The 27,975-nt window shown below is 36.8% G+C and overlaps 9 protein-coding genes across 9 annotated transcripts; 6 read left to right on the plus strand and 3 right to left on the minus strand.

Moving 5' to 3' along the window:
- The first annotated feature begins 4,155 nt into the window (after positions 1 to 4,155).
- LOC17874649 (probable LRR receptor-like serine/threonine-protein kinase At4g37250) lies at positions 4,156 to 7,164 on the plus strand. Its single transcript, XM_006279998.2, has 2 exons — positions 4,156 to 5,909; positions 6,344 to 7,164. Exons 1-2 carry the CDS (start codon positions 4,289 to 4,291, stop codon positions 6,982 to 6,984), a joined length of 2,262 nt encoding a protein of 753 aa, XP_006280060.1. The 5' UTR covers positions 4,156 to 4,288; the 3' UTR covers positions 6,985 to 7,164.
- A 240-nt stretch (positions 7,165 to 7,404) lies between these two features.
- LOC17876319 (microtubule-associated protein RP/EB family member 1C) lies at positions 7,405 to 9,533 on the plus strand. Its single transcript, XM_006279611.2, has 6 exons — positions 7,405 to 7,637; positions 7,907 to 8,062; positions 8,155 to 8,258; positions 8,551 to 8,800; positions 8,879 to 8,992; positions 9,077 to 9,533. The coding sequence occupies exons 1-6, from the start codon at positions 7,530 to 7,532 to the stop codon at positions 9,341 to 9,343; spliced, it is 999 nt and encodes a 332-aa protein (XP_006279673.2). The 5' UTR covers positions 7,405 to 7,529; the 3' UTR covers positions 9,344 to 9,533.
- Positions 9,534 to 9,761: 228 nt separating this feature from the next.
- On the plus strand, positions 9,762 to 10,278 carry LOC17875132. The gene is made up of 2 exons (XM_006281951.2): positions 9,762 to 9,862; positions 9,934 to 10,278. Exons 1-2 carry the CDS (start codon positions 9,842 to 9,844, stop codon positions 10,153 to 10,155), a joined length of 243 nt encoding a protein of 80 aa, XP_006282013.1. The 5' UTR covers positions 9,762 to 9,841; the 3' UTR covers positions 10,156 to 10,278.
- Positions 10,279 to 11,859: 1,581 nt separating this feature from the next.
- LOC17875487 (cyclin-D3-2) lies at positions 11,860 to 13,549 on the minus strand. The gene is made up of 4 exons (XM_006280601.2): positions 12,877 to 13,549; positions 12,580 to 12,781; positions 12,362 to 12,492; positions 11,860 to 12,274 (listed from the first exon to the last, which is right to left on the minus strand). Exons 1-4 carry the CDS (start codon positions 13,378 to 13,380, stop codon positions 12,005 to 12,007), a joined length of 1,107 nt encoding a protein of 368 aa, XP_006280663.1. The 5' UTR covers positions 13,381 to 13,549; the 3' UTR covers positions 11,860 to 12,004.
- A 2,814-nt stretch (positions 13,550 to 16,363) lies between these two features.
- On the plus strand, positions 16,364 to 18,250 carry LOC17876329 (F-box protein SKIP2). The gene has a single exon (XM_006279712.2). It carries the CDS (start codon positions 16,433 to 16,435, stop codon positions 18,035 to 18,037), a length of 1,605 nt encoding a protein of 534 aa, XP_006279774.1. The 5' UTR covers positions 16,364 to 16,432; the 3' UTR covers positions 18,038 to 18,250.
- A 470-nt stretch (positions 18,251 to 18,720) lies between these two features.
- Positions 18,721 to 22,119, plus strand: LOC17874749 (small RNA degrading nuclease 3). The gene is made up of 13 exons (XM_006282099.2): positions 18,721 to 18,855; positions 18,972 to 19,154; positions 19,266 to 19,355; positions 19,454 to 19,522; positions 19,612 to 19,755; positions 19,859 to 20,045; positions 20,117 to 20,217; positions 20,324 to 20,455; positions 20,556 to 20,696; positions 20,787 to 20,888; positions 20,979 to 21,293; positions 21,381 to 21,482; positions 21,580 to 22,119. The coding sequence occupies exons 1-13, from the start codon at positions 18,823 to 18,825 to the stop codon at positions 21,901 to 21,903; spliced, it is 1,923 nt and encodes a 640-aa protein (XP_006282161.1). The 5' UTR covers positions 18,721 to 18,822; the 3' UTR covers positions 21,904 to 22,119.
- LOC17875266 (probable beta-1,4-xylosyltransferase IRX14H) lies at positions 22,052 to 23,944 on the minus strand. The gene is made up of 3 exons (XM_006281563.2): positions 23,167 to 23,944; positions 22,506 to 23,069; positions 22,052 to 22,418 (listed from the first exon to the last, which is right to left on the minus strand). Exons 1-3 carry the CDS (start codon positions 23,877 to 23,879, stop codon positions 22,178 to 22,180), a joined length of 1,518 nt encoding a protein of 505 aa, XP_006281625.1. The 5' UTR covers positions 23,880 to 23,944; the 3' UTR covers positions 22,052 to 22,177.
- A 684-nt stretch (positions 23,945 to 24,628) lies between these two features.
- On the plus strand, positions 24,629 to 26,492 carry LOC17877234 (tRNA-dihydrouridine(16/17) synthase [NAD(P)(+)]-like). Its single transcript, XM_006280376.2, has 3 exons — positions 24,629 to 25,113; positions 25,187 to 25,293; positions 25,563 to 26,492. The coding sequence occupies exons 1-3, from the start codon at positions 24,691 to 24,693 to the stop codon at positions 26,305 to 26,307; spliced, it is 1,275 nt and encodes a 424-aa protein (XP_006280438.2). The 5' UTR covers positions 24,629 to 24,690; the 3' UTR covers positions 26,308 to 26,492.
- Positions 26,493 to 26,546: 54 nt separating this feature from the next.
- LOC17877069 (protein IRX15-LIKE) lies at positions 26,547 to 27,795 on the minus strand. The gene has a single exon (XM_006280764.2). It carries the CDS (start codon positions 27,713 to 27,715, stop codon positions 26,759 to 26,761), a length of 957 nt encoding a protein of 318 aa, XP_006280826.1. The 5' UTR covers positions 27,716 to 27,795; the 3' UTR covers positions 26,547 to 26,758.
- Positions 27,796 to 27,975: the final 180 nt, after the last annotated feature.

Here is a 27,975-nt window from a genome sequence, read left to right on the forward strand (position 1 = left end):
GAAAATATATACGTAAATATTTTTTTGAAACATAATATATGCAAGATATCTTAAAAGATCTTATGTAACTAATATATTTTTTAACCATGAATAAAAATAATATACATTTTATGAAATAAAAAATTTGATTGATAACATTTTTTCTTTAAAAACTTATAAGAAAAAATCATTTTCAGAAACGAAAAAATGAAGGAAATAAATTTCAACTAATATTACCTCTTTTACTAACCGATTTTAGATAAAATGATAATAAATTTAATTTTGGTAAGCATTTAATTAATTTAAACTAAATTTTAAAATATTAAAATAGCATTACTTTGAAAGATATTCTGGTCATCTCTTAAAACAGGTCTCTTAATCGGGTCTTGGAATTAAATCTTATTTTCGAATATCTAAAAGATTTAATAGGTATTATAATTTTCAATTAAGGAAGTAGTTTAGGTGAAAAATCTCAGTATATTATGTTTTTCATTAATATTTCTAAATTTAAATATTTCGTACAATATTAAACTTAAAACATTTAATTTACCTTATTTAAAGTAGATTAAAGATTAAATTTTATATTAAAATTGTTTACAATTACAATATTTATCATATTTTCCTTTTTTGTTAACATTTTAGCAGATTAGTTTATCATATACTTTTGCCAATAGTTAAATTTTATTCATAAGGTATTCATAAATAGATTATCCAAATTTATGAAATTTTTATATATCACTTATGTTATCTTTCAACCGATATACAATTTTTGTAAATTATATTAAAAAATTGCATTTTCTTATACACCGTTGAGGTAATGTCCGTGATTGATAAATTTAACGGTTTTAGGGAAAATATAATATATACGTACTTATATTAAAACCAGACCTAATTACTATTGTATATATTATTTACTTTTTATACAGTTAAAATATACAAATCAACACGCGATTTAACTATATAAAATTAAAATTAAAATATACAAGACTATTATGTTTATCCTATACTATTGAATAACAAATATTAATACAAATCCAATTATATCTTTAGTTTAAAAAACATCATCCGTGCGAAAACACGGGCCATCCTCTAGTTATTATCTTTAAAATTTGAACATCATCTTAAAATAAAAGTATGTTTAGTAATCCTCACGTGATTTGCTAAATTTTATTCTCAAGGCTTTTTCATATTTGAAGCTTTTCGGCCTTTTTAATATTGTGCCCAATTCCTTTACTATATAAGCTTTCTAAAAAGGCTCCATTTAAAGGATTTTTTAATTATAAGAAACCTAAGAAAGAAAAAAGAGAATGAAAATAAATATATATCTTCAAGATCATTATTCATTGCACCTCTTCTTTGAAAAGCTAAATATTTAATGTTACAAACTTATTACTCGCCAGCACGTACAGTAATAATAATTGTGATGAACGTATTCTAGTTATTATTTCTCTATATCATTTTTTTAATATAATATACTCCTTTTTCTACCTCTTTTTAATTGTTCGATTAATTAGTTATAAACCTGGAATAAATATGATTACTTTATAAAAAAGAAGAGTACATATGATGATTAGTAAAAGAGGAAGAAGCATAAGAATACCATCTCTCTCTTTTATTTTCTGTCACATCATTATAACAAAGCAAAAGAGGATTTTTTAATTTAAGCTTTTGTCTTCCAGAAATCTAAGAATAAATAATTAAATAATCATGACCCATTTCACTTAATCATCTGTCGTTGTTAATAAGCCAGCCACTAGATAGTAGCTTACTAACAGAAATGGCTTCGAAGTGTTCACTTCAAAGAATCATAAAAATCTAAATATTATTTGGCATATATATAGATATAATACTCGATTACTCTAGCAATTATAAGAAGATTTATTTTCTTGACCGTTATTTTCTTTCTTTTTTCTCAAGAATCATATTTGTGGAGGAAAACGAAGAATGTAAAAGAAAAGTCTCAACAGATAATCATAATATATCCAAAAACACCCGACCGATCAAGTGACAATGCGCAGTGTTGTATTATTATATCATCACTGTTTTGAAAAATTGTCGAACTCAGGATTTGAATTTATATATAATCTCTGATTTTGCAAGACGATAACGGAGTTTGGAGTTTTGCATAATGGTAAGTAGAAAACGCCATCTCTGATGTATCTCACGTCTTTGTCCACCGCCAAACTAGTAGCCATTTCTCTCTAATTAATAATAATAATAATGTATGGTTACATCTTTGTTTCTAATATATTCGTATCCGAGCTTACTGGCTAATTACTTACGTACGAGCATTGTTTTACGCCTTTATAGTAATAGGCAAAACAAAAAAAAAGAACGAAAACGGTAAATAATTTGTGAAGTGAAACTCGAAACCTAGCTACTCTTGTCTAAATTTGTAACATGAATTTTTAACTTGTATAACTAAATGCGTTCTGACAACTCACACAGTACAAAACAACTATGAGTCTATATAACACTGTTTATGTGTTCACACTTCACACACGACACCAATAGTATTTATTCATTTGACATTATAGAAAAAATATATACTGTAAATTTTACGTTTGAGAAATAGTATAAAAATATGTATAACGAAAACGAAATATTGAATAGTGGTCAATATGAAAAGAGTTATTATATGGTAATTAATAACCCCAACGTCTGAACCTTGGACTACACGACACTCATATGTTTTTATTGTTTCACGCTTTTTCTTTTTTTTGAACTTTAGAATAGTAAATTTTTTTTTCTGATATATACTTATTAGAGTACCGACAATACAAGTTAATTTTAAGTTTACGCATTTTATTTTTTTAAAAAGGGTTGCAAAATAGAACCTAAAAATCCATGGTTTCGGCAGAGTGATTCCATCGGTTTGCATACAAATTTAGGTTTTAATGAAAACATGTTCATCTCATGATTGCTTAATCGTTTTGAGCAGCCTTGACAACCTCAGCATAATCTTTAGGTAATAATTTCTGTCAAAACATAATTATACATATATACATACACACAGAAATAATAATTTGCGATATTGGCAATCAAAGAAAGGACCACAAATAACGCTCACGAAAAATTTAAAAAAAAAACAAGGGGACCGAATTTAATTAATTTGACCGGGCGTACATTAATCTTGACGAGCATTTATTTTTAATTTTATTTAACGTCTGATGTTGACCTCTGGCCTCTGGGGGTAGATTAATAACAGTACCATATTTATATCTTTTTGATGGAACACATAACTGTTTAGTGTTTTTTTTCTTTCATTATTTCCTCTTTCATTCAATCTAAAACTCTCGTGATCCATTGGGATTATTACCATATGCATGTTCTGTTAATTAAATTATTACTTCTTAAGATTCCATAATTATTAATCTAATCGAATTCTTCGTATAATCACTCTCTACTTGCACTTCATTAAACAGAATCTTCTGATTTTTTTTTTTGGGTATATATGTTAGGTCTGAATCAAAACAGATATTTAATTATCTTTGTAGGAAGCAGGTCTATCTAGTAAATGTTTCGTGCATAATAACGAATCACAACATTAGTTTAATTAGCCTATATCATCTATAAGATGTACTATGATCTCACATACATTAGGTTTAGGTGTAATATATATGAGAACATTAAAATAATAAACCGGTAAATCCAAGTCAGTGTGAGACCTGCAAAAAAACTTCAAACTTTTTGTGAATGTCTTATAGCAAAGATACTATTCTCCCATCTGATCATGTTTTTCATATATATTACTTAATTGGTTGGTTTATATAAATAATGCAAATCTTACACCACATCACATGATCGATTTGTGTAATCTCACGTCACAATAATTTCTCTTAGAACATCATACACAGTCAAAAGGAATAATAGAAATTTTTTAAAATAGTACATTATATAGGTTTGTTTTTGTGATCTAGCAAAGATTTGTGTGTTTTAAAAAAAAGAATATCCAGATTTTATATGGTTTTATTGTGTTACGTTTCTTTTGAAAGATCAATGTAAACAATGATGAACATTATATGGTCCACGTTGATTATAAACGTGATAAACGACAAATCGACGTCAGCATGATTTACGAAATAGGAAAAATAGTGTTAACTTTTGTTATCATATTCCGTGCAATTTTTTTCATAGGATATATTATAGTAAAGTATTTTATTTAATTACAATATTTTTTTTTTTTGTTACGAAAGTTTCAAGAATTCCATAATAAAGAGATAAAACACTTTGATATCGCTCACAATCACATGGCCTTTTCACAAAAACAAACTTTTAGTTATCTATCGATGCGTAAGGCTGAAGCACTATGACGACGAGACTCACCGCCGATAATCTCCGCCGTTATCTTTTCGTGGTTACTGTTTTGTCCTTCTTCTTCCTTTGTGACCGGTCAATACTTGCTCTGAACACAGACGGTGTTCTTCTCCTCTCTTTCCGTTACTCTATCGTCGACGATCCTCTTTCTGTTCTACGGAGCTGGAGATATGACGACGACACTCCTTGCTTCTGGCGTGGCGTCACGTGCGATGCAACTTCCGGGCACGTGACTGTTCTTTCACTCCCGAGCTCGAACCTTTCCGGCACTCTTCCTTCTAATTTGGGGTCTCTCCGTTCCCTTCAAAGGCTTGATCTTTCCAACAATTCGATCAATGGCTCTTTCCCTGTCTCTCTTCTCAACGCGACGGAGCTTCGGTTTCTTGATCTGTCCGATAATCACATCTCCGGCAATTTACCGGCGAGTTTTGGCGCGCTTTCGAATCTCCAGGTGTTGAATCTCTCTGACAACTCCTTCGTCGGAGAATTGCCGAGGACTTTAGGCTGGAGTCCGAACTTAACGGAGATTTCGCTGAAGAATAACTACATCTCAGGCGAGATTCCGGGAGGTTTTAAGTCGACGGAGTATCTTGACGTGTCCTCGAACTTGATCAAAGGCTCTTTGCCGTCACATTTCGGAGGGAACCGTTTACGCTATTTCAACGCTTCGTACAACAGAATCTCCGGAGAGATTCCGTCAGGTTTCGCCGATGAAATACCGGAAAACGCCACCGTCGATATCTCTTTCAACCAACTCACTGGTCAAATCCCGGGTTTTCGGGTTCTCGATAACCAAGAATCCAACTCATTTACCGGTAACCCGGGTCTCTGCGGAACCGACCAGGCAAAACACCCTTGCCGTGACGGTGAAGCAACATCTCCACCCCCGTCGCTGACACCAAATTCTCCTCCGGCATTAGCTGCTATACCGAACACCATTGGCTTAACCAATCACACAATCACCCCCAAAACCGGTCAGAAATCAAAGTGGGATCATAAACCGATGCTAATTATTGGCATCGTTGTCGGTGACATTGCCGGTTTAGCCATCCTCGGGATTGTGTTTTTCTACATTTACCAGTCGAGAAAACGGAAGACCGTAACGGCTACGTCAAAATGGTCCACGTCATCAACAGATTCCAAGGTCTCTAAATGGTACTGTCTACGCAAAACCGTTTACGTTGACGGTGACTGCGAAGACGGAGAAGAGGAATCCGAGACATCGGGATCCGAATCCGACGAAGAGAACACCGTCGGGCCAAATCGACGGTCAGGATTGGACGATCAAGACAAGAAAGGCACGTTGGTGAACCTCGACTCAGAGAAACAGCTCGAGATCGAAACGCTTCTCAAAGCTTCGGCTTATATCTTGGGAGCCACCGGTTCGAGCATAATGTATAAAGCGGTTCTCCAAGACGGAACGGCCGTGGCGGTTAGACGTATAGCTGAATGCGGTTTAGACCGGTTTAGAGATTTCGAAGCGCAGGTTCGAGCCGTGGCTAAATTGGTACATCCAAACCTGGTACGATTTCGAGGTTTCTATTGGGGATCCGACGAGAAGCTTGTCATTTACGATTTCGTCCCCAACGGCAGCCTCGCTAACGCCCGTTACCGTAAGTCATGTTCTTTTCTCCGTTCAATCTTATTTAATGCTTACGTTAGTAGAATCATATATTAGTCGTCTAACATGAGCGGAGTGTCGGTTTCGGAGTCAGAAGAGTTGGTTCCAACAAAAAAAGTATGTCAGTTAATGATCGGACGAGAGTCAACGGCAAGTCTCGAAATTGATTTTTTTTTCTTTCTTATCGTAAGTTATCTCAGGCGCAAGATAGTGACAGTTCTGTGTTTCTGTGAAATCTCTCTGTTTGAGTTACAAAAAAAGGTTTTGTAATTTTGTATTGACAGAAGCAAGTCCTTTGCTTCACTTTTGTCTTTTTGTATTGATAAGTAACAGTGAGGGATTTGCTAACGTGTACACACAACATATACATGTTCGATTTCACCTAATATACGGGCTTGGTTTTTTCTTTCTCTTTTTAATTTGCAGGGAAAGTGGGATCCTCGCCTTGTCATTTACCTTGGGAGGCTCGGCTCAAGATAGCTAAAGGTATAGCTCGTGGGCTAACGTACATACACGACAAGAAGTACGTGCATGGTAACCTCAAGCCTAGTAATATCCTTTTGGGTTTGGATATGGAGCCTAAAGTGGCTGATTTCGGCCTTGAGAAGCTTTTGATCGGCGACATGAGCTACAGAACCGGTGGATCGGCTCCCATATTTGGAAGCAAGAGATCCACAACATCTCTAGAGTTTGGACCGAGCCCGAGTCCAAGTCCAAGTTCAGTTGGGTTACCTTACAACGCTCCTGAATCTCTCCGGAGCATAAAGGCGAATCCGAAGTGGGACGTGTACTCTTTCGGAGTTATTCTTCTCGAGTTGCTAACGGGAAAGATTGTGGTTGTCGACGAGCTTGGACAGGTTAATGGGCTTGTGATTGACGACGGTGAGCGGGCGATTCGGATGGCGGACGCTGCTATACGGGCCGAGTTAGAAGGCAAAGAAGATGCTGTGTTGGCATGTTTGAAAATGGGCCTAGCTTGTGCATCTCCAATACCACAGAGAAGGCCTAATATCAAAGACGCTTTACAAGTTCTCGAGAGATTCCCTCTTCATGTTAGTCAACAATAATAATAACTAAGAGTTCCTGACTGTGTCTGTGTGTACTTAGAGATAGATTGATAGGCGAGTTTCAACTTATTATACCTCTCTTGTGGCCTCTGATTTTGAACTTATCTTTTGTGTTGATTATTTTAGTGGTATTCTATAATGGTCCAACTCGTATAGCGTATGACAAAACTTTTATATTTTCAGTTTAGGTTGTATTTAGTGGTATTTTATTTTAAAATTTGGTTTCACGAAAAAGGCGTCAATAAAATAAAGATTTAAGCAAGTTTTATTGGGCTTTCCAAAGCAGCCTACCAATTATAGGCCTATTAAAAGAACCCGGATCCGAAATAATCAGAGCGGGTAAAGATTCGGATATTTTGTATTTTGAATTGAAAAGCTCCGCTCTCGTCTCTCCATTTTTCTATCTTTGTTGTCTTCTCTAATTTCAAAAGAGCCGTTAGAGAGAGAGCGAGAGAGAGAGAGAGAGCGAGAGAGAGAGCGAGAGCGAGAGAAGAAGAAGAGAGAGAGAGAGAGAGAGAGACGAGTTGGATCTGAGAAAATAGAAGATGGTGACGAACATTGGGATGATGGATTCTGCATATTTCGTTGGGAGATCGGAGATTCTGGCTTGGATTAACTCCACTCTGCAGCTTAATCTCTCCAAAGTTGAAGAGGTAACTGATCTATCGAGTAATCTCGCTTCTATCTATAATCAATCTATGAAGCAGTCTCGTTTTGGAATTTGGAATCGGATCTTACGAGATCTTCTGATAGCAATTCGATGAATCTCTAATCTGTTTTGATTTGTTGTTCTGGATTTTTGAATACGGATTTGATGAATTTCTTATCTGTTTGATCTGGATTCGAGTACGGATTCGATGAATTTTCAATCTGTTTGTGTTGTTTGATCTGGATCTGAAATTGCGTATGTGGATTATTGTAGGCTTGTTCAGGCGCTGTTCATTGTCAGCTCATGGATTCGGTACACCCTGGAACTGTTCCGATGCACAAGGTTAACTTTGATGCCAAGAGCGAGTACGAGATGATTCAGAACTATAAAGTTCTTCAGGATGTGTTTAATAAACTCAAGATCACTAAGGTCTATTTTCTTTTGTTTTTCTCTCGATTTTACAGGGTTTTTGATTTAGGCATAATAGAACTGACTTTTTGTGGTTTAATTTGGCTGTGTAGCACATCGAAGTGAGCAAACTTGTTAAGGGAAGGCCATTGGATAACTTGGAGTTTATGCAATGGATGAAGAAGTACTGTGATTCTGTAAACGGAGGCCAGCATAGGTAAGTTTTGCAACAATCAGAACCTTGTTTCTCTAAATTTGAAGAATCTGTTTATACTTGGCTTCTTGATTCTCATTGTTGTGAGACACTGAATCCATTTCATTAAGAAAAACCAAAATTGACTATGAATCATGGTCCTCAGATGAGGAAAACTTATTATTTGTACTCGCTGAATAGATAAATCCATCAGTCTTTAGTTCATATGCTGTTTCTATGAAGTTTAGCATTATATATGATCCATTCTTATACTTGTTCCTGAAACTGCTCTCTTGTATTTAATTTTCATCGGTAGTTACCACGCACTGGAGAGAAGAGAAGCCAGCAAAGGAGGAAAAGAAGCAACCAAGAGAGCTGCAGCTACACAACAATCAGGCAAGAGTTCTTCTTCTTCAGGTGCACCTAGACCTTCGTCTTCTAATGGAACCCGTAAACACGAACCACAATCCTCCAACACCGGGACTCACCACTCTTCAACTGGGAATCACCACTCTTCAAAACCATCAGCTAAACAATCTAAACCAGTGCCTGCTTATGATGAAAAGGTACTGTTTCTCTCAACACACTAATTTTAAAATTTTCATTCATTTATATAGCTCACTAACTCACTTATTTTATCATAGATCACAGAACTGAAACTCTACATAGACAGCTTAGAGAAAGAAAGAGACTTCTATTTCTCTAAACTAAGAGATGTGGAGATTCTATGCCAAAATCCAGACACAGAGCACTTACCTGTATGCAAAATTCTTTTCTCTGTCTCAGTTCAAAAAGTCCATAAACGTTTGAAAATCATCATCATCATTGGTTTTGTTCTGCAGCTTGTTGGCTCCATAAAAAGAATCTTATACGCAGCAGATGGAGAAGACGTTGGAGCAGCAGCTGAAACAGCAGAGATACAGACATTGAGCCCCATTGCTGAAGGATCAGAAGAAAGAAGGAACAGTGTAATAGAGTCACAGAAGAGGAAACTCATAGTGAATCTCGACGTGGATGCTGCGGCGATTACAACACTCTCACCAAGACAACGCCTTTCTGATGCTTCTGATGTCAAATGCAGTGGTTCATCTCCTCTCTTGACCTGCTGAGTCAGTTAGCTACTTGCTATAATACTCCGCTTATGAAAAACATTCTCACTAGTCAGAGAATATCTGCTCTATCTTCGAAAAAACTTCCCTATCCCTTTCTTATAAACCTACTACTAGTAGTACTCTGTTGAAAATATCATTGTTGTGATGTTTTGTGATCCTTATGGTATAATATGTTTATCACATCTGATTGGTTAGTATCAGTAGAGAGTGATTAAACATGAATTAGTGATTTTGCATAATTGAGTGGAAATGACAGATTAATTACGGCATTAGAGCCATAATCCTAAGACTCCGGCTGGCCAATCAAATACTTATAATGGGAAATTTTAGAAAGACAAACGCAAGAACCGAAAACTCCGATTAGCCACAAACAATGATGTATATATGCTCTTTTTGAGAACTTGCTTTTATAATTTAATTCTCTGTTTGTACAAGTTGTTTATTCTTCTTCTATTTGAAAAAAAAAAACTGTTTAACAATTTAATTTGATCAGATATGAACCTAAAAGCCTCGCAGGTATGTTGTTTTGTATTCTTTGTGGTATATATAAACTACATATGAAATTTTAATTTGAATTTTGCAAAAAGGAAAAGGAGACTAAAGGAAGACAAGAGGATGGATCAAGAGTAGTGGTGGAAACAACTGATCATCGTTCGTCGGCAGGGAAAGCTTCGGAGCAAAAAAATGTAGAAGTGGTTCATGAATTTCACCCCAAAACTAGCGGTGGCGTTCTCGTCGGAGCTGCCGCTGCAGTTGAATCCACCCTTGAATCTGCCAAAGAAGTCATCTCTCAAAACCTTAAAAAGTAAAAACATCGGTTTACTAATTTTTCAAGTACTTCACAATTGTAAATTAAAATCTTATTTGCATTCCCATAATCAAACTAGCCCCTGACATAATTAGTTTTCACCGATTTTTTTATTGTTTTAATCTTAAACGAATATTTTTCTTGGCTAATAAAAAAAAGGAAGGCTTCTATAATCAAAAGTGAGCTTCTAATATTGTTAAGAGAGTTAGATTATTTCCAAAAATATTTATTGCTATGAGATAACTCTTTAAAAAGACAGAACCTTATATCCAATAAGTAATTCCTTTTTGTTTGCATGAGAAGATGACTTTGTGTTTTTGTTCCACCAAATCTTTATTTTTGCTAATTTATTTTCTCTATGCCCCCTTATTTTTCTTAATTATACAGATTTTGTAATATTGTGTGTCGAGTTCGTTTATGATGTTGATCAGGACATATAACGTATAATAAATAAGACCGTGGCGTAAGAAAACTAGGCTTTTACCGTGTGGGCTTGTTGGTACGTAGGCAAGACAACGTATGTATAAGTTATAACTTTTCTGAAAAAAATTAAAGAACTTTTCATAATTTTGTTCGATAATTTGACAGGCTTTTTCTTTTTTTTTTTGTTTTATTAAAAAAAAAAGAAAAAAGAAGATGCTAAATTATGACCGTTGGAGTAGATAGATACAAAATTATATTTTCAGCAATATCATCAAAATGAATAACTAAACCGAAACCGGTTCTTTCGGTTTAACAAAAAACCAATTACCATCTGAGTAAAGAACGACCGATATAAATCATCAAAAGATTAGTCCGCGAAGGTCTTTGATTGGTTTAGTCAGTGATAGCTCAAGCAATAAAACTTAAAACCCCAAGAAAGATTGTTAAAATCTCACATTACAATAATTCATATATATATATATATATATATATATGTCAGATATACATGTCTGAAATTCTGAAGATGTCCAATGGGTTATTCACAGATGGTGCTTAAAAGCTATAAACATATTAATTGTCTTTGACAAGACATGAGACAGTAAATTCAAAGTCATAGGAGAGTTGTTTCCCATACGTATATGTATGTCCATCAGATCTCTTTCATCTTCAAGGATAAAAACAAAACAAGTACTTGAACCACTCTTTGTCTGGTCTCTAAAACCTCTCCTTTCGTATCAAAATCCAATATTACCTCTGAAATTATTAGAGATTATAAAAAAGAGTTGTGACAAAAAAAAAAACCAACCACTCTTCTTGTTTCTGCTCAGAAGGTACAACTGAGGTTTTCTTTCACATGTTTTACTTAACCCAACAGGAGAAATCAGATGTTTCAGGTTTATCATTTATATCAACCACTCTTCTCTTTCCAATCTTATCTCCCCCCCAAATTTAAAGAGGTCCAAGAGATTTCTATATCAAACAATTGACACATCACGAGAGAGAGAGAGAGACTTGATAGATAGATAGATAGAGAGGAGTGAGGAGATATACTTTTTTTTTTTACTTATTACTGTTACTGATGTTTATTTATCAGTCAATTCTTAGTCTAAAGCCCTACGTTGTGCTACTAGTGGAATTTGTTGAGATTTCAAGGACGATGTACTACTCCTAACTTTTGACTTTTGAATTCTCTCTTTGACACTTTACTTGATTATAATCAGTAAATGAAATTGCATACATATAAGCTATAAAGTTGAACTATTGTGAAGATGCAAGGGAATAATGAGTGATGAATGAATATTAAGATTTAAGACAACAAACTTAGAGTTATCACAAAATGTTCTGCCTTAAGCAACAGCCGATAATGATACGCAGAAAAAGAGAGATTGAATTTATGTTTGACACATTTGATCAAAAGAAAGGTACTACTAACGAGGACTACTACTGAGTACATCGAGAAACATACGGTTTATTGAAGGCAACCTCATTTGCTGCTCCTGCACTCTCCTTCTCTTGAGCAAAGGCTCTGGAGACGATGATGATGATGACACTGAAGTAGTAGAGACAACCCACGAGCCATTTGAACTGTCATCAAAGTCAAATATACCGCTTGGACTGTCCTGATCAGGCCAATTCATCTTCCTCTTCTTGCTTGGATTGTGCTCCAACAACAGTTCGTAGCATTCGTTTACTTTATTCTGTGAATTCAATGCAGAATCAGATTTTGATTCTTAACAGTAGTACAGTTGGACTAATTACAAAGTGTCTTTTTTTTAAGCACAGACCTGATTAACTTTGAGTAGAGTCAGTATTTGAGATTGGTATTCAACTTGGTCACATGGTTTCAATTCCTTGATGACATAAATCATTATTGCAGTAGCTAACACCGAAGGGATGTAACTCATAAACCTCGTATCTGCAAACCAAGATCCATAATTTAGCACCGTCACCAAAGAATCCAATCTAAGACTTCAAGAAAAAGGTTTTGAAATGTAAACCTCACCAGCAACAACGGAGATCAGAAGACGCTCACACTTCCTAAAGAACTCCAATTGCTGGAGACGTTCAGAGCCAAATCGCCTAATAATGTGATCAAAGAAAGAGATTGGAGTGACAGGGTGCATTCTCCATTGGAGAGTAGACAAAATCAAAAGCTCCATCCTTTGTATAGTCTTAGCTTCAAAAACATATCTTGCTTCCTCCACCTTAACCGACAACACACAACAAAACACTATTAGAAATCCGCATTTCCGCAAACACTTAAGCCACATTATAAACAGAGAGTGAAAAAGTAACTAACTTGGAGGTCTAAGAGCAACGGAACTCGAATTTCTTCGACTTTAGCAGCTAAAGACAGACACGCCACAGCTACAAGCTGCGACATCCATGGCTTATCTGCCTGAAACTTTATAGTTGCCATAAACCTATCGAAGTAATTCACAGCAAGGATAGCCGTCAATGAAGTGAACCCGAGATGAGATTTAACCCTAAAAACCCAATCTAAAGCCTCTCTCCTACAAGAAACCAAAAACTCATCTAAGATCCCGTCCCCAAAACAAGGATTCGTTTCGTTTTCTTTTGAAATCAGACTCAGCAGCTCATCGTCGTCCCATAGAAACGTATCCAAAGGAGGTAAAAACTGAAACTTTGCGACACTCTCATCGGATTTCTCGAGAAAATCAAAGTCCCCGTCTCCATCAAGATCCTCCTCTTCCACAAACCCGGTTTCTTCCTCGCAATAGAGCCCATCAAGAACACAAAACGCACCGTTTTGTAACGCTTCTTCTTCCTTCTCCAAAGCCATATTCTTCTTCTCGGAAGAAGAAATTGCAAATTCCTCTGCTCATTCTGCCATTGAAGCTTTTAAGTTTCGTCGACGGATTCTACAGTCAAGAAAGAAGAAAAAAAGGAACAAGAGACCAGACAATTTGCTTAGAAAGCGAAGGGTTTTTATTATTACCTCACGCTTGTCTTTTTTTATTTTTTCTTCCAAATACGTATTTTGTTATATTATCATTTTTCTCCTTGTCTCTGTTTTTTTTTTAATAATATTCGGCTGCTTTGGCGCGCGAGATAATTAATATAAATTAACGAATTTTAACTAAAATTAGTCTGTAAAGTGTTTATGTCATTTTAATTACACGCTACTTATCGCGCGTGCATGAACGCTCCTATACCCTGTCCGTACGATTGTGACAAGGATCTATCTTGATCGGATCGTGATGATTACGCTCCTTTGTTGTGCTGCGAACTAAGTTAAGATTCATTCTCGACTTTTTTTTATCTTTTAACGATCATGTTTTTTTTTTTAATATTAGTATCATGACCATCTTACAAAATGCAAAAAATATCTAAATTCTGTAAAATACATATGCTGTATATAGACTAATTATTAGTACTATAGTTTTTTCTTTTCGGGGATACATAAAATAGAAGATTCGTAATGTATGAATCAAATTATTTATTGTTCGTGGAAATATTTATTATAGTCACGTCTTTCTTGATAGCTTTGCAGATTCTCTGTGGTCCAAATATATACGTAAATTGAAAGCAAAAAAAAAAGATATATAAAATCGTTTATTTATTTATCCTATAAAGATCTCTTCAAAAGAGTGATTATTTAATTCGAATCTGTCTGGCTTCTTTATATACTAAAAATTCGGATTTGAGGCCCAAAAAAGGGAGATTAGCTGAATAAATGTATTAATATATTTTGCTATTATAACTAAGTTATCCATAAAGTATGTTCTTAAACTTTACCAACCAGTTTAGTGGTCAAAAAATGCATTCTTCTAAACCTCATTAAAGATACAATTACTTTAGTTTCTAAATGAATGTCATTAGTAAAATCATCTAAAAGAATGTCATTAGTAAAATCATGTTTAGATCTGATTTGTTACTCCACTTATATATATTGGTAAAGATTTCGGATTGTGTTTGTGTTTAATGCATCACCAAAGACACAGACACATATATACTAGTAGTAGTAGATAAGTAAAAATCACGAGAGGGAACGAAGTGGGTGAAGCCATTGGTAACAAGCGAAGAAGTCTCCGGATCTGAAAGAGTGAGAGAGGGAGAGAGAGAGAAAGAGATTACTACAAAGTTTTAATAGCGACTTCACATTTCCACCTTTCACATCTTTTATATATATATATATATATATATATTTTGGTTTCCTCTTGTAAAGTGTAAACGTCCCCACTTCACTATTCTTTAGTCTTTATTCGAATTCAAACGATGGTCGCCGTAAACCAGTTGATAGTGGCGTATAAATATCATATAGTAACTGTAAAAGAAAAGTGACTATTGGGGACTATCGGAATTGACCGAGAGGAAAAGAGAGAACGTAAAAAAGAAAGTGTAATAACCTCATTATGTGATCGAACGTACTACTCATTATAACATCTACATAACCCAACCTCATTAAAACACCAACCTAAGTTGAAGTACTCAATCATGATATTTACATCAAATGTTTGTTATTGGAATTTACATTTTCAATATTGATAAAGATGTGTCAGGATTTATTGGGGATAAGAAAAATAACAAAACATGGATTAACAATTGATCATATGATGTGTTGGAGTCAAACATGGAAAGAGTTGTGTACTGTTTGGGTTTTAGAGCATTATCATTGTGTTTTTTGTTGGAGATAAAGGGACAAAGCCCATTTATATTTGTTTGGCATATTCTTTTTTTTTTCTTTTTAAGTTTTGTAATAATACTGTCGTCATATATTTTTAGTATTAGTGGTGCATTATAGATATATATATATATATATATCTATTTTTTGTTGATAAAAGCATTGTGTCTATTTTAAACTTACACACCACAACTTTTGACTTTCGTCGACTCCACAATCATCGTTCCGAGTTTTAAGAACATTTTCTTTAATAATGTACTTTTATTCACTTGTATTAACTGATTATCACATTGAGTTATAATAACTAATCAACAATCAAATCCAGTTGTTTTCACAATTAATAATTTCATTTTGATAGGAAGAAAAAAAATATATTTTAAGGTTTTGCGGTTTGGCCCATCAAACTTAAATATGGGCTTCTCATCAATATATGGATCCAGACATATCTTGCAGTATTGGGCCTCTAAGGACAGCAAGTCGGTCCAATGAAATGTCAGATATTTTATTATTATCCCTCTACATTATATCATGCTGGAGGGGACAGGCGCATTGATATTTCCATCAATATATCATCCGAATGTTCAAATATATTTAATAAAAAATAAAATTATGTCTTCAAATCAAACATTCAACATAACAAAACAAAACATATAAAAAACCGCGCATATGCGCAGATGAACGTATTTGACAATTATATTTCCAGAAATTTCAATATTGGAAATCAAAATGACATAATAATATCAAATACTCGTATTGAATAAGTCATTAGCAGCATATACCAAAAAAAAGTCTATAGAGTAGGAGTGTCTTGAGAACCTGAAGTTTGACCGTTGAACACGAGAGAGAGAGAGAGAGAAGTAATGATGTTGCAGAAGAAGAGCGTGACGAGAGGTTATAAAAAGCTAAACACTTAAAGTTAAATCAAAAAAGTCGAAGCAATCAACGCTCGTGATTTGGCTCAACACTTAATTTAGATCCGACGGTTGATGATGAATTAAATCAAGCGCGTGCGAGTGTGAGTTGGGTCAAGCGTGTCGATTGCGATTATGCCACGTGTTCCCTTATTTGACGGGATGAGCCGTTACTGTGTGTACTATTTTACTTTATAATTTCCTCCTCATACCACCAATAAGTCTCTCTCTCTCTACCCAAAAAGAAAAAGAAAATTGCGGAGGAAGATAGGAGGAAACCAAAGGACTCTTCGGTGGTGATGGGCCAAGCGCCGTCGTCTACGGCGGAATCAAACGGGCGTGATATTGATTTGAGGTTGTGGTCTCCTGTGATTGCCTCTGGAGGAGGAGAATCTATGGCTTTGGGAAATGTTGTTTCGGTTAGAGACCGGGATTTCACCGGAGATCTGCCCAATGAGTGTTTAGCTCATGTCTTTCAGTTTCTCGGAGCTGGAGATCGGAAGCGATGCTCTCTTGTTTGTAAACGGTGGTTGTTCGTCGACGGTCAGTATCGTCATCGGTTATCTTTAGATGCTAAGGATGAGATCTTCTCTTTCCTCACGTCTATGTTCAATCGATTCGATTCGGTGACTAAGCTTGCTCTCCGATGTGATCGCAAGTCCGTTAGCTTGAGCGATGAAGCTTTGGCTATGATCTCTGTTCGCTGTTTGAATCTGACTCGTGTTAAGCTTCGTGGTTGCCGCGAAATCACGGATCTGGGAATGGAAGAGTTTGCTCGGAATTGTAAAAATCTCAAGAAGCTCTCTGTTGGATCTTGCAATTTTGGAGCTAAAGGCGTCAACGCGATGCTCGAACATTGCAAGCTTCTTGAAGAATTGTCGGTGAAGCGACTCCGAGGAATCCATGAAGCAGCTGAGTTGATTCATCTGCCAGCTTCTGGTTCGTCCTCTTCGCTCAGGTCCATTTGCTTGAAGGAGCTCGTTAATGGCCAGGTATTTGAACCATTGGTTGCTAATACAAAAACACTGAAAACACTTAAAATCATTCGTTGTTTGGGTGATTGGGATAAAGTTCTTCAGATGATTGGAGATGGTAAAAGTTCTTTAAGCGAAATTCATTTAGAGAGGCTCCAAGTGAGTGACATTGGGCTCTCTGCAATATCGAAATGCTCAAATGTAGAGACATTGCATATAGTGAAAACCCCAGAATGCTCAAACTATGGTCTTATTAATGTAGCTGAGAGATGTAAGCTGCTAAGGAAACTTCATATTGATGGTTGGAGGACTAATAGGATTGGTGATGAAGGTCTCATGTCTGTAGCTAAACACTGCTTAAACTTACAAGAACTTGTGCTGATTGGTGTTAATGCAACGCATATGAGTCTAGCAGCCATTGCTTCAAACTGTGAGAAACTCGAACGATTAGCGCTCTGCGGTAGTGGAACCATAGGCGATACAGAGATCGCTTGCATAGCTAAGAAATGTGGAGCATTGAGGAAATTCTGTATCAAAGGATGTCCGGTTTCGGATCGAGGGATCGAGGCGCTTGCTGTTGGATGTCCTAATCTGGTGAAACTGAAGGTGAAGAAATGTAGAGTGGTGACTGGAGAGATTGGAGATTGGCTGCGTGAGCAAAGGAGGACACTTGTGGTGAGTATGGATAGTGATGAAACCGAAGCGGTGGTGGCTGTGGATGGTGAGGTTGAAACCGTTGCGGAGGAGCCGAGGGTGGCTCAAGCAGGTGGTGTTGTAGTGGAGATTGGTCCAGGTAATGGTGGTGGCAACAATGGAGGAAGTAGATTAGCAACGATTAGGTCAAAGTTAGGGTTTCTTGCTGGAAGAAACTTGGTAACTTGCACATTCAGAAAATGGTCTAATAATGACAATGCTGGTAGTTCCACGTGAATCAGCTATAACTATAAAAACGGTAATTGTCAAAAAAATTATCTTTTAAATTGAATTTTCTGTGTTTGCTTGTAATCATCTTTCATTTTCATTTGTGTGCAAGACTTTTCGACGAGAAAAGTCATTCCAAGGAAGAACATTTATTGTATTTGACTATTGATTTGGTGTCCAGATTTATTTGTTTTCTTAGTTTGGAATCTGAATATTACTCAATTGATGTGAAATGAATTGTCATATTTGACTTATATATATTTATGAACTTATAAGTAACCATGGATAGGTTATGTTGGTGATGGTTTGCAGATGTTTCTTTTCTAAGGAACTGTTTTGGTTGCACTAACAGTGTTTTGGAAGACAAGTTAAAACGGTCCAAAAGTCTATACAATATCTCGTAGATGGTGAAATTACAAAATCACTAGTAGTTTTCAAACGTTCTGCATCCTAACAGTTATATATTTTGGTACTCTGTTGAAATATATATATGATTCATACAACAATTACTATAAAGTATAAACTAAGATAGTTTCATTAGATAAATGTATTTCAAAGGTTAAATCTGAAATAAATAAAGTGTTTTCAAACCAAAGAACATTAAAATGGACAAAACAGTAATTTACAAAAGTCCCGGACCGGAACTAAATTTATGTTTAATTTTTTCTTTTAAGGCAAGGGCAAGAAACAGAATAAAACCCTAAATTACGATTCTCCGTCTTCCCCAACTCTGCTTTCTCCAACTCGCCGCCTCTGTATACTAAGAGAGCCACCGTCCCTCAGGACTAGTGGTTATGGAGCATAAACTAGCTACTGCCGAGAAAAAAGTAAGTCTCTTTCGTTATCATACTACTACTACTACTACCTGTTTCTCAGCTTAAAAAAACTCGTTTCTCTTCGAATTCTGACTTTTTTAAATTAAAACTATCATGGATGAGTTTAGGTTCTAGTAGAATTGGTAAAGCTAGTTCAGAAACGAGGTTTAGAAGGCGAAAATGGAGGATGGAAGGACTTTTTAAATGTTTACGACAAGAAGTTCGGATCGAGTTTGAGTGATCCTGCAAGACGTTCCAATGATGTTTTGGTCGCTTTTCTTATGTCATTCAAAAAGAAAGAAGATATGCAGGTAAATTAAAGAACCTAATACACATTGTTTGATGTTTCTCTATTATCTTCTTTGGATGACTTTTTCTTAGTTCAGTTCTCACCATGTTTGTTTATTGGCTTGTACTTTCAGCTAATAGCTAGAGTTATGCAATGTGGTGCTAATCGTGATCTAATTGAGAAATTCAAGGAAGAATCTCCGGATAAAGAGACTCCTGAGCAGGTGGAGAATTATTTTGAGGATTTCTATTATGGTTTTGTGGTGTGTAATGCAATTAATTTTAGTATTTGGTTCATAACTCTATGTTGTTGGCAGTGCAGAGGCTAGTTCGATTGACTATTGCACATTTTCAGTACCCTACAACCTATTCGTTCCCTTCCTTTGCCGAGGTTTGTATTTCTATCCAATTTATTACCTGCCTTTTCTTTCTCCTGCTTTTAAGATTATCAGAAAGAACATTTTCCGAATTGCATAACAGGATTGGTTTGTAACTGAGAATGGAAAGAAGAAGTCAAAAGTGATGAAATCGACCAGAATGCTTGCTATTGATTGTGAGATGGTTACCTGTGAAGATGGGAGTGAAGCTGTAGTTAGAGTTGGCGCTGTGGACCGCGACTTAAAGGTGTGTAGCTATTAAGCATTCAATCTTTTAGTTTTTTTCTTCAATACTCTGTGGTCGGGCTTTGTAACCATGTTGTTTTATTAATCTAATGTTCATCAATTAGGTGGTTCTTGACAAATTTGTGAAACCGGACAAACCAGTTATTAACTATAAGACGGATATTACTGGAGTTACGGCTGATGATCTTGAGAGAGCTACTTTATCTGTTACAGATATTCAAAAAAAATTGCGGAGGTTTCTTTCTGTGGGAACTATTTTGGTAGGGCATGGTTTGCATAATGATCTTCAAGGTAACCAAAACGCTCCAAATTTTCTATAGATTATTAAATTCAATTGTGCTTACCAGTTACTTTGACCACAGTGTTGAGGATAGATCATGCGAGGGTAATAGATACTTCATTTGTATTTGAGTATGCCGATGCACCAAAGCATCATAGACCTTCTTTGAATAATTTATGCAAGGCAAGCATTCTAAGCTTTTTAATTCTCTGATCAGTGTGAAATCAAATCCTAAATATGTAAATGATTGATAAAACGTTGTCTTCTTTTTTATTTTTCTCATCTCCAGTCTGTTTTAGGTGAAGAACTTCGAATGGCCGGTGCTGCTCACAATTGTGTTCATGACGCCGCAGCTGCCATGAAACTTGTACTTGCTGTAGTAGAAAAAGGAGTAGACACTACAATTCAACAAACTAAGGAAGTATGGCGGATTCTTACATATCCATGTTCCAAAATACGTATGTATCTATATTTATAGTTTTCTGGAACTCATTTCAAACTTTTTGCAAACTCAATATTAGATGTTGGAGGCTGAGAAGACAAGAAATGAGGCAAGACAAGAAGCTGGTAAGACACAGCTTTTGTTTCATAAGATCCCTCACAATGTTTCATCTCAAGAGTTACAAGGAGTTCTCACCGGGAATTTCACACTCAATGTTAAGGTAATAGTATAAATCCGAGCATTCTAATCTTTGTACTCTATTTTCTCTCTCTTTGAGGATCATGTGTTTATAATTTGTTTTTTTGGGCAGCCACCAAAAAAAGTAGGAGGTTATTATACTGCAGTCGTTGATTTTAGTAGTCCAGAAGAAGCAAATCAAGCATTTGAAAATGTTGAAGCAGACATTGTTAAGGTATTTAAGATCATCTCTGCGGTCATCTCAGGATCTGAAACTTCTGATATAAAATCGATTTAAGAAGTTTCTGTTGTCTTTTTCTTTCAGGATAAAGTGGGTTTGCCACAAAAATTGGTTGCGGTTAAGCTGAGTTCAGGATCAGAAGCTAGTATATTTGTTCGTAAAAATGTTCTAGATGATTCTTTGAGTGAAATAACTGCACCAAAGAGAGCTAGAACAGAAGAGAATGATGTGAGTTCTAAGAGACAGAAGAGAGACGATGGATCTGAGGAGATCAAAGAAGCAAATGTAAACCAAAGAGAAGCTGATAAGAAAAAGCTCCTCCTTCATAAAATCCCTCTCAATGTACCATCTCAAGAGTTAGGAGGAGTTATTACCGGAAAATTCACACTTGAAATTATGGTAATATAATACTGAACATCTTAATCTTTATACTCATTTTTCCCCCTCTCACGAGGATCATATTTTTTTTTATTTGTTTTTGGGCAGCCACCAAGAAAAAAAGGAGGTTATTACAATGCTATTGTTAAATTTAATAGTGCAGAAGAAGCAAACCAAGCATTTGATAACTTAAGAGGAGACGCAGTTAAGGTATTTAGAATTTTCTCTCTCTGATCATTTTCAGGATCTGAAAATATAGCAAGATAATCAATATAATAAATCTCAATTGTCTTCTTTTTTTTTTCAGGAGAAAGGGGGTTTGGCACAAAAAATGGTTGCGTTTAAGCTGAGTTCAGGATCAGGAACTTGTTTATACGTTCGTAAAATGGTTCAAGATGAATCTGAGGAGGCCAAAGAGGAAAATGTAAACCATTGTGAGGATCATTTAAAGGAAATTGAAGTACTGAAGGAAAAACTCAAAGCTAAGGACTTCGCAAACAGCTGTGAAGGTCACTCAAAGGAAATTGAAGAACTTAAGCTGAAACTCAAAGCTAAGGAACATGAGATCATGGCTCAGGATAAGATTATAGCTAACCTCAAAGTCAAACTGGAGAAGAAACAGTCAAAGTGATTCAACAAAGTTAGGGAGTTCCCTGCACCTGGTTTTGATTTTGAGTATTAAATTTTGGCTAATTTTTTAAGGTTAAGAGATTTCTGAGACTATTGTCTGCCAAGTTTTGTTTTAGAGCCAAGGATCGATTTTAAGAACTCAAAACACCTCACGTGACTTTGTATTGTATACGATGACGCCAATGAACACACACACACTCTCAACAATATTACGATATTTACGGTGAAAAAGAATATGAAATGAAACTTGGATGATTATATAACAGCTTCTTCCCTCATTGGTTTGTATCTTTCACTATAGTTGCTGATACGTTGACACTATCAGAAGTTTTCGGTTCCTGCTTTCCCCCTTTGGAGCTCTTGCTCTTTGATCCTCTTGCCTTCGTGGGATGTCTTTCTGTGCCTGATTGACTGTTTTTCCCTTCTCTGATGGCCTCTGGGAGCTCTGAGGAAGAGTCTGGCCATGGTGTTCGCTTTGATGGCAGTGTGATTTCTAAAGGCGAGTTTATGATCCAGCTGCACACACAAGTAAAAGACTGGCAAGTGACGATGGGATAACGTTATGGGGCATTTGGTCAGAATGAGTGTAAAATAAAAACTTACCCAGGTGGGAATTTGCTATCAGCTCGAGCTTCAACCCGAAGCCACCAAAGCAACACACGGCGGCCACAGCTTCCAAGCGGCTCTACCATGGAAGGATCCTTGACGAAAGACAATGGACTATCAATTTCCTCAGTGTCATCCAACAAATGGAGATCTTTAACCCATGCTGGCTTATCATCTACAGATTCCTTCCATAACAACCTAGAGTTGAACACAAACCCTGACCATTCCATCTTGCTAGGCATCACAGCCGCTTTTTCATCAATATAAACTGCAGTCTTCTTGGCATAAGGCTGAGTGTTGAAAATGTGCCAGCCAACTAATTTCTCAGAGGAATCACAACTAGGACCTTGGATCGGCATTAAAGGTTTCTCTTTATGCTTCCCTTGTTGATTCTTCAAGACTGATGATAATTCATCTGCATTACCAGAGTGAGCAAGTATACCAACAGATAGAGCACCAACCCATTTCACAGTTTGAATCTCATCAAACAGCTCCATGCTATGCATATTGCTATCATCAGCAAACATAACAATCCCATCTAACTTCTTCTCTCCCACGATTCTGCTCTTCCAATCAGTCAGCAAACAGTTTTCAAGTCAATAAGAATCATTCAATCAAATGAAACAGCAAACAAAAAATATATGCACTGAGATATCACCTAAAGGCGTGAAGTCTCATTTTGGTCTCCAATTTGTGACGATCTTCCCAAGTATTCGGCATTTTCTCATCGAATCCCAAGTGAATCGTCTTCAATCCTGATTTTGCGATAAAGGAAGCAGTCTCGTTGGTGACTCCACCAGCTTCCACAACGATCCAAACCAAATCGTAAGGAACGAGCATGAGGGAGTGCATAACTCCGGTCAAATGAAGCGCCTGAAAAGTCCGTACATAAGTCGGCGTCACCACAATCAGAGTCTTAGGGCTCCTCACACCGTAGAGCGATTTCTGCTCTTTCTGTACTCTCACAAGCAACTGATGCGCTCTCAAGACCTCAATCGGATTCGGGTGAGGCCACGGACGGATCCGGATCCCGTGTCTTCCAACCACCACTCGAGAGTTCTTCTTCGCCGTGCTGTTAGTAGCTGTTTCCAGAGGTTTCAGCCGGAGAAGCTGGCTCACACCGCCGTTTCCGGCGGTAAGAAAAGGCGTAGTGTATAGATTGGTTACGGAAGTGGAAAAGAGGAAGAAGAGTACTAAATGGCTGAAACGAAACCCTAGAATCAAGCTGATCAAGCAGCAGAGAGCATGAATGACGAGCCAAAACACAGACGACGGAGATTTGCCGTCGAATGTGGGATCTAACAACGGCGATGATCTGAAAGTGTATCCTCGACGGTTCCAGTAGCTCAATCGAAACACAGAGAGCTTCATCTTCTTTGTTTAGATCCTTCTTCTGATGAACAACAGTTTGAGCGAACGAAAGATAAAAAGAGGGAAAAAAATAAATGTCTGTTAAGATTAATTAATTACGTTTCATTTGAGGTTTTAATTATCATTAATTAATATCATTATTATGGTTACTTATCACACACCAGCCTTCTTGCTGGTACAACAGACATATTTTATTTTAAATAAGGGAAATCAAAAAGGAAAAAAGCAACGTTAATTTTTATAAATATGAGCTACACGTGGCATAATGTTACTGAGAGGCTGGAGCGTTTATGCATAAACTTGAGTAATGATTAAGGTTTAAGCACGTGTGTGATTACTAATTAATGAGACGTGACGCCTTAATTATATGATTGGTGGTGCTGGATTACGTCAGCAGTCAACGCAAGGATTGAGAATAGTCGTACGATTTGGGTAACCCGGTTTCACTTTATTTCTAAGCAAAGGCTTTTTATACAGCTATTACAAATGTAGTGTACAGTTCAAATTTATAAATTATAAATTTACATTATAAGTTACGAATTCCATCCCATGATCGTTATTTACATTATATCTGTTATTCCACTCATACAAGATTATTGGAATTTTTTTGCGCATGTTATGGTGAATAGTATATTTTTTTACCCAAGCATATTTAAGCCCATTACATTGAATACATGAAACCCATCAAGGCCCAAATGAAAGAAGGAAAAACATATTTTTTTGCTGGAAAAATACCAAAACTTTAAAGCGACTCACTTCAACCCCTAATTTTTATGGCGGCGGCGATGAGTTCGTCTCCCGTCGTCAGCTCATGAAACTAAATCTCTCGAATCTCAAATTTCTACGGACCTCAAGAAAATCGTTCATGTCCCAGACCCGAACAATGACTCAAAAGCCGGATTCAATTCCTGATCCGTCCCAAGTAGTCGACGATCTTCTCTGCTCAAAGCAGCGTGATGTGCAGATTGAGGAAACGATCGACGCAGCGCCTGCAATCTTGGGCTCTCCAAGTCGGGTCCTAAGCATTGATACTAGGGTAGAGCGAGCTTGGGCACACTGGAAAAATCTGGGTAGACCCAGATACATCGTTGCTCCAATGGTGGATAACTCTGAGCTTCCGTTTCGATTGCTCTGCCAAAAATACGGAGCTCAAGCTGCTTATACGCCGATGTTGCATTCTAGGATTTTCACCGAGACTGAGAAGTATCGAAATCAGGAGTTCACCACTTGCCAGGTAAACATTTTTCATTTACATTTTTGCTTTTCTTAAAAGGGTTTAGGGTTTTGATTGGATTTGGAAATTGTAGGAGGACAGGCCATTGTTTGTGCAGTTCTGTGCTAATGATCCTGATACATTATTGGAAGCTGCAAAGAGAGTGGAACCTTACTGCGATTATGTTGATATCAATTTAGGGTAAGTAAAGATTTCTCTTTCCACATCTTCTATGTTAGAGTTCTTCAATACAGATGGAACCTTTCACTTTTGTAACTAAGATAGAATTCAATGGTTTGGGTTCCAAGTTTCTGGGAACGATAGGTTCAATGAGTTTTGTAGTTTGATTCATGGCCTAATACCCATTGTAGATCTTCGTTTGGACTCAATGATTTGTGTATTGTAAGAGCACAGTGAAATATTGTACTTTAGATGCTAAGTAGGAATCTTTTGGGGGATTTTTGTTTCAGGTGTCCACAGCGTATAGCGAGGCGAGGAAATTATGGTGCATTCCTGATGGATAATCTCCCTTTGGTGAAATCACTTGTTGAAAAGTTAGCTCAGAACCTTAATGTTCCTGTCTCCTGTAAGATCCGGATTTTCCCAAACATTCAAGATACACTCAAATATGCCAAGATGCTAGAAGATGCTGGTTGCTCGCTGCTAGCTGTTCATGGCCGAACAAGGGATGAGAAGGACGGGAAAAAGTTCAGAGCTGATTGGAGTGCCATCAAGGAAGTGAAAAACGCTTTGAGAATCCCTGTTCTGGCGAATGGGAATGTAAGATGCATCGAAGATGTTGATAACTGCATTGAGGAGACCGGTGTTGAAGGTGTCCTTTCTGCTGAGACGCTTCTTGAGAATCCAGCGGTCTTTGCTGGGTTCAGAACAGCTGAATGGGCAGCGAATAACGAAGAAGAGGGATTCGTCGATGGAGGATTAGATCAGGGAGATTTAGTTGTTGAGTATTTAAAGTTATGCGAGAAGCATCCGGTTCCATGGAGGATGATTCGATCTCACGTTCATAAGATGTTGGGAGAATGGTTTAGGGTTCATCCACAGGTTAGAGAACAGCTTAATGCTCAAAACATATTGTCGTTTGAGTTTCTATACGGTCTTGTAGATCAGCTGAAAGAACTTGGAGGGCGAGTTCCACTCTACAAGAAGAAGCAAATAGATACTCCAAATCCACAAGAGTCTCCACAAAGAGTTTAGAGGTAATGGAGTCCCTTGTATTAGTAATACATTCTTGATTCATTGGGTTTTATGTTGTATCACCAATCATCACTTATAAACCAAAATTTTTTTAGTATCTTCTTATGTAAGACTCACTTTTAAACTAAAATTTTATCAATATCTTGTGAAATGTTAGAATAAAGCTTATAAGTTCATTTAAGAAATTCATAAAGCTTATTCTAAACTTTGAGAATTTAGTTCATTTAAGAATAAATACCTTTAAAGAAATTTTAAAATTTTCATTGATCTGATTGAATATTTCACATAGTTTTAAAGATTTGAAAACGAAGGAGAAAAAGATTGAAAGGTAGGAAAAAAAAAGTGTTTATTTTACACAAACTCCTCCGCGATTGACGGTGTCAATCACCACCGTCTGTCTGTCTGTTGATTAGACTCTCTGTGCCCACAAGGGTTTAAGCGCACATTTAACTCAAGCCGATGGAGAAGAAACAGAGCGTTTCTTACGACCACGACAGAACCGCGTGCTGTTTTTGTCCATTCTCTCCAACACGTAGTGCGCAAGCATATCGTTAGATTCCACAAGATTCTCCCGGCAAAGAAACTCATCGCCGCAAAGCCTCTCAACATCTCTGTAGTTATCATGAACGAACACATGCGTCTTCGGATTCCCTCCTTTTTTGCTCCGAGCAAGAACCGCCGCCGTGAAAATCGACGACATCCTTCCCGGTACATCTCCACCGTCGCCACGTGGCCCATCGACTAAGATGACATCCCAATCAACATCGTACACATGATTCGGCAGATCATTGAGTCCCAATTTACAGTCGGAGAAGAGAAGATTCTGAACCGGACGACATTCGTTCCCCGCCGCTTCTTTAACCGCCGACACGAGCTCACGCGCCTCGCGAGCTTTTGTAGTGTACTGGACATCGAAAACATCGATCTCCGGGTGGATTTCTTCGAAGTAAGCTGCGTAGTAACGATTCTCTTCGATGAAGACTGTGCGGCCGTTGTGGTTTAGCGATTTCCAGAGAAGGGTTTCGTGTGTTAGGCCGAAGACTAGGAGATTACACGGCGGAGAGCAGCGGCGGAGGACGTCGGAGATGGATTTCATCTCTCCGTAGGACATGTGGAAGCTGTCGTTGGATCTTGAAGCGTAGTGAAGCATTGCATTGATGGCAGTTGTTGGAAGTTGAGAGATCGGAGATGCGGAGGAGACGGCGGGGTTGACGGCGGAGGAGAGGGTGGCGGAGTTGTTTTTAGAAGGGATGATGGAGTCGGTGGTGTAGAGAAGAGTTAGGAGAAAAGCGATAGTGAAGAAAGAGACGAAAGCGAGAAGCCATAGACGATTTGTGCTTGTTTGTTTTTGAATGTATGGATGAACAAGTATGAGCTTCGTGTTTGTGTTCCCTCCTCCACTTTTCATTTTTTTGCTTTCCTCTGTTTTGGTCAGAGGATGAAGGCGAAGAGAGATTTTGACTCTGTTTTAAAAGCAAAGTGTTTTTGGTTTCGTGGACTATTAAAAAAGGTCTGACGCCTTATCAGAGAACTAGGTTCGGACCCGCGCTACAGCGCGGAAGAAATAATTATAAATATATAACTTTTAAGGGATTAGAATATGTTATATTTTTTGTCCAAAAAAAAAGAATATGTTATATTTTAGTTTTATTGCAATGCAGTCGATTA

Source organism: Capsella rubella, unplaced genomic scaffold (assembly GCF_000375325.1).
Source record: "Capsella rubella cultivar Monte Gargano unplaced genomic scaffold, Caprub1_0 scaffold_8, whole genome shotgun sequence".
In the NCBI taxonomy this organism is placed as follows: domain Eukaryota; kingdom Viridiplantae; phylum Streptophyta; class Magnoliopsida; order Brassicales; family Brassicaceae; genus Capsella; species Capsella rubella.